This window comes from Echinococcus granulosus (genome assembly GCF_000524195.1).
Source record: "Echinococcus granulosus chromosome Unknown EG_S00069, whole genome shotgun sequence".
Classification (NCBI taxonomy): Eukaryota; Metazoa; Platyhelminthes; class Cestoda; order Cyclophyllidea; family Taeniidae; genus Echinococcus; species Echinococcus granulosus.
This window is the reverse complement of record NW_020170449.1, coordinates 431,479-437,120: the sequence shown is the minus strand read 5'-3', so window position 1 is coordinate 437,120 and position 5,642 is coordinate 431,479. Positions and strand designations below refer to the sequence as shown.

The 5,642-nt window shown below is 41.1% G+C and overlaps 1 protein-coding gene across 1 annotated transcript in view; it reads right to left on the bottom strand. All coding sequences in view use genetic code 11, as the record gives it.

The window, feature by feature from the left end:
* Window positions 1-4,725: 4,725 nt before the first annotated feature.
* EGR_07100 (hypothetical protein) overlaps window positions 4,726-5,642 on the bottom strand; it is a gene marked incomplete at both ends in the record, with an annotated part of 2,107 nt that continues 1,190 nt past the window's right edge. Inside the window, one exon of the mRNA XM_024496349.1 lies at window positions 4,726-4,906. Within this exon, the coding sequence (XP_024349276.1) occupies window positions 4,726-4,906 (181 nt within the window). The remainder of the gene's footprint in view (window positions 4,907-5,642) is intronic.

Genomic DNA, 5,642 nt, shown 5'->3' with positions numbered 1-5,642 from the left:
TCCTAATTTGGCATTCGTAAGTTAGAGAGGCTTTCACATTGTCAAATCTTGTGTTCTTCAGTGTTATCGGTTCCGGTACACTAAGTTTAGTTCGTCCACGGCGAGGTCAGTTACCAAATCCTGCATCGTGCAACGTTCAAGAGGCAAACCCTTAGCCTAAATACTTTATCGAAAACAAACAGACTGGCATTTGCATAACCTTACCGCTGTTACTCCAACTTTAATGTCAGACTTAAAAGGCAACTGCAGGTACAATGGATATAGCTGTCAACAACAAGAGAACTGTCACAACTGTGAAAACCTAGATTAGGTGGAGAAAAGAGACGTGTATTTCAATCTAATCCTGCAAATACTCATAACAGAGACGAAATCATATCGCGCCATCACTTCAAGCTAAACGGTATCCCACACCTTAGCTGACTGCATTCTTGATTCTCAGAGAAGCCATTTACACTGACGTGGTAAGGATCATATCAGTATCTCTCTTTGATGGCTAGTCAGAAAAACACTTATTCGAAGTGTCTCTGTAGCATTACGATGTGGGGTGAATTGAGACTCCAATACTAAATACCTCCGAGGTTGGATTAGTCATGCGGATGAGCTGAGCACTCACCGAAGCTGTGAGTATTCCTTCATCACGGTGAAAATAGGTCTTATTTATCACGAGACCAAAATATTTACTTCAAAACAGTCTACACACCTAGAATGCATCACTAGCGGTACATCGGAGAATCTACTTTCATGGTTCAAAAGGCATTTTATACACACAACCGATACTATTCGCTGCAATAGGTTTTACGTTTACAACCGCATTTGGCCACCAGCAGACTAGTCTTGCAATATAGACCTTATTTTCTTAACAATCAGAGTATAGCAGTGTAGATCGGGAAGAACAGTATTTCCCTGAGTTGGTGGAATCACCACCCCAGCATCGTATCACACCTGTCCAACTGGCATTACAGATGAGGAGTCAAGACTACTTAAGGACCCGAATTATGCGCTTTACATGTTGTTGCAGAAATAACGTGAGCGGAGCAGTCAGGAGGTATCGCAGACATCTTCACTCAAAAGCAAAACTTGGGTGACTCAAAGAGACAACTTAATGTTTTCTCGCTTTATGCTCATGTTTTGTAAAATGAGTAAAACAGCTTTCTGCCTTACAATAAAGTGAGAGGATATCAGTTAAAGTATACTACCGAAATACGAAATGAACTAAGAAGTCCCCTTAGATAACCAATTTCTTGAGATATTTCGGTAAAAAGAAATTTAAAAAATAGCTCAGCAGTTGGAAGACACAACGAAGAAGCTAGTGAAGTGTGGTAAATGTTAATCAAGTGCCTGTATTGCTCAAAGTTTGGCCAAATATGCGATTATTGCTCCTCTGCGTTTTAATCACATTTGAGGCTGAGAAGGGATCCAGTCGGCGCCTTTGCTTTAGATTGAATGCAGTGTAAGCCCTTTTGCAGGATCCCAGCGTCTCACCTTCATCTTTACCAAAATGCACACCTACGAATGTATATTATGCTCCGCGTCATTAAGGGGTGCCACCTTATACCGAGTACATGTGTTTCAGGTGCATCAAGGTAGGCTCCTTTCAATTTTAAGATGTGCCTCTCCATCCACTTGCTTATCTAAGTATATTTGTGCACGCAAGTCTGTGCGCATGGTTATGTTTGTTAATGCATAGAGACTGCGCGTCAGATTATTAATTCCTGAAACGTATTGAGTGGACCAACTCCTGTTTAGATCATAATGTCGATGCCTTGCACAGCAGTTGGCCAAATCAGACCGATACCCGCTTTATCAGCCACTGTATGGTGTCGCTTTAGCAGTTACTAACCAGACCTCAGTACCACAATTAAAATATATTTGATGTTTTAGTAAGACCGCGTGGGCGGTGCCCGATTTGTCTAACGTACCGAGACACTGCTGGATTGACTTTACTGCATCAAAGAGGTAGGGGAAGTTGCTAAACTTCTCCATTATTTTTGCCTTGGGCACTTATAATCAATGAAAGTAGAACAAGAGCTTTTTTTAAACATTTAAAATAGCCTCGAATCACAATACGTGCTTTCTGTGTCTTACACCATTTGGACAGTTTGATTTTCTTCTCCTTCACTTCATTGTGGTACACATTTGTGAGTTTGCGCCTGTTTCATTCCTATTAAATTCAATGTGCTCTTCTCCTCTACCACAGCTTTGACATCTCACGCAGACGCCTCCTAAATATATGCTTTATTGTACCATACTGTAGTTCAAAAAGTGGGGGAATCAGAACTCCGTCTTTACTGCCCAGAATGCTACACAGACTACTCCACGTGGGACGAAATGCAAGATCACATACGTTCGCAGCATATATGTAGGTTTACCTTCGTCTCTCAGGCATGTTCCAGAATAGCTGTTTGCAATTTCGTTACGTTCTCTTCCACTTTGTAGACATGTGGCTCGGCCTATTTGCGTAGAGTGTGATTAAACGGTCTTGCGTCAGCAAAATTTGCAAGTTTCTGTTGAGTTTTATGCTATCTTAATGCCCTTTTACATTAGAACCGATGGTCCCGTGAAGCAAGAGTATTCATTGTGTGGATATTGTAATTGAACAGCAAAAAAGAAAGTCATGCAAGCTCTAGTTAGGGGTGGAAATGATTATGCAAAATTAGTTGAGCCTTGACCAGTTGATTCGACATGGCATACATCATAGTAGCTTAAATAAATAACGATTGGGACGTAGTAGTGTTCCAACATCAGTAGCTAGGTGTTCCTAATTTGGCATTCGTAAGTTAGAGAGGCTTTCACATTGTCAAATCTTGTGTTCTTCAGTGTTATCGGTTCCGGTACACTAAGTTTAGTTCGTCCACGGCGAGGTCAGTTACCAAATCCTGCATCGTGCAACGTTCAAGAGGCAAACCCTTAGCCTAAATACTTTATCGAAAACAAACAGACTGGCATTTGCATAACCTTACCGCTGTTACTCCAACTTTAATGTCAGACTTAAAAGGCAACTGCAGGTACAATGGATATAGCTGTCAACAACAAGAGAACTGTCACAACTGTGAAAACCTAGATTAGGTGGAGAAAAGAGACGTGTATTTCAATCTAATCCTGCAAATACTCATAACAGAGACGAAATCATATCGCGCCATCACTTCAAGCTAAACGGTATCCCACACCTTAGCTGACTGCATTCTTGATTCTCAGAGAAGCCATTTACACTGACGTGGTAAGGATCATATCAGTATCTCTCTTTGATGGCTAGTCAGAAAAACACTTATTCGAAGTGTCTCTGTAGCATTACGATGTGGGGTGAATTGAGACTCCAATACTAAATACCTCCGAGGTTGGATTAGTCATGCGGATGAGCTGAGCACTCACCGAAGCTGTGAGTATTCCTTCATCACGGTGAAAATAGGTCTTATTTATCACGAGACCAAAATATTTACTTCAAAACAGTCTACACACCTAGAATGCATCACTAGCGGTACATCGGAGAATCTACTTTCATGGTTCAAAAGGCATTTTATACACACAACCGATACTATTCGCTGCAATAGGTTTTACGTTTACAACCGCATTTGGCCACCAGCAGACTAGTCTTGCAATATAGACCTTATTTTCTTAACAATCAGAGTATAGCAGTGTAGATCGGGAAGAACAGTATTTCCCTGAGTTGGTGGAATCACCACCCCAGCATCGTATCACACCTGTCCAACTGGCATTACAGATGAGGAGTCAAGACTACTTAAGGACCCGAATTATGCGCTTTACATGTTGTTGCAGAAATAACGTGAGCGGAGCAGTCAGGAGGTATCGCAGACATCTTCACTCAAAAGCAAAACTTGGGTGACTCAAAGAGACAACTTAATGTTTTCTCGCTTTATGCTCATGTTTTGTAAAATGAGTAAAACAGCTTTCTGCCTTACAATAAAGTGAGAGGATATCAGTTAAAGTATACTACCGAAATACGAAATGAACTAAGAAGTCCCCTTAGATAACCAATTTCTTGAGATATTTCGGTAAAAAGAAATTTAAAAAATAGCTCAGCAGTTGGAAGACACAACGAAGAAGCTAGTGAAGTGTGGTAAATGTTAATCAAGTGCCTGTATTGCTCAAAGTTTGGCCAAATATGCGATTATTGCTCCTCTGCGTTTTAATCACATTTGAGGCTGAGAAGGGATCCAGTCGGCGCCTTTGCTTTAGATTGAATGCAGTGTAAGCCCTTTTGCAGGATCCCAGCGTCTCACCTTCATCTTTACCAAAATGCACACCTACGAATGTATATTATGCTCCGCGTCATTAAGGGGTGCCACCTTATACCGAGTACATGTGTTTCAGGTGCATCAAGGTAGGCTCCTTTCAATTTTAAGATGTGCCTCTCCATCCACTTGCTTATCTAAGTATATTTGTGCACGCAAGTCTGTGCGCATGGTTATGTTTGTTAATGCATAGAGACTGCGCGTCAGATTATTAATTCCTGAAACGTATTGAGTGGACCAACTCCTGTTTAGATCATAATGTCGATGCCTTGCACAGCAGTTGGCCAAATCAGACCGATACCCGCTTTATCAGCCACTGTATGGTGTCGCTTTAGCAGTTACTAACCAGACCTCAGTACCACAATTAAAATATATTTGATGTTTTAGTAAGACCGCGTGGGCGGTGCCCGATTTGTCTAACGTACCGAGACACTGCTGGATTGACTTTACTGCATCAAAGAGGTAGGGGAAGTTGCTAAACTTCTCCATTATTTTTGCCTTGGGCACTTATAATCAATGAAAGTAGAACAAGAGCTTTTTTTAAACATTTAAAATAGCCTCGAATCACAATACGTGCTTTCTGTGTCTTACACCATTTGGACAGTTTGATTTTCTTCTCCTTCACTTCATTGTGGTACACATTTGTGAGTTTGCGCCTGTTTCATTCCTATTAAATTCAATGTGCTCTTCTCCTCTACCACAGCTTTGACATCTCACGCAGACGCCTCCTAAATATATGCTTTATTGTACCATACTGTAGTTCAAAAAGTGGGGGAATCAGAACTCCGTCTTTACTGCCCAGAATGCTACACAGACTACTCCACGTGGGACGAAATGCAAGATCACATACGTTCGCAGCATATATGTAGGTTTACCTTCGTCTCTCAGGCATGTTCCAGAATAGCTGTTTGCAATTTCGTTACGTTCTCTTCCACTTTGTAGACATGTGGCTCGGCCTATTTGCGTAGAGTGTGATTAAACGGTCTTGCGTCAGCAAAATTTGCAAGTTTCTGTTGAGTTTTATGCTATCTTAATGCCCTTTTACATTAGAACCGATGGTCCCGTGAAGCAAGAGTATTCATTGTGTGGATATTGTAATTGAACAGCAAAAAAGAAAGTCATGCAAGCTCTAGTTAGGGGTGGAAATGATTATGCAAAATTAGTTGAGCCTTGACCAGTTGATTCGACATGGCATACATCATAGTAGCTTAAATAAATAACGATTGGGACGTAGTAGTGTTCCAACATCAGTAGCTAGGTGTGATGTCACTGGCAGCAAGTCTTTAAGTGAATTATGCTCTAAATACCAATCTGTATATTGTTTCTTCGCAGATCTGCTCTTCATTTCTCCTTACCATGCCGCATTAACTTACCTCGCACGGATATGTACCC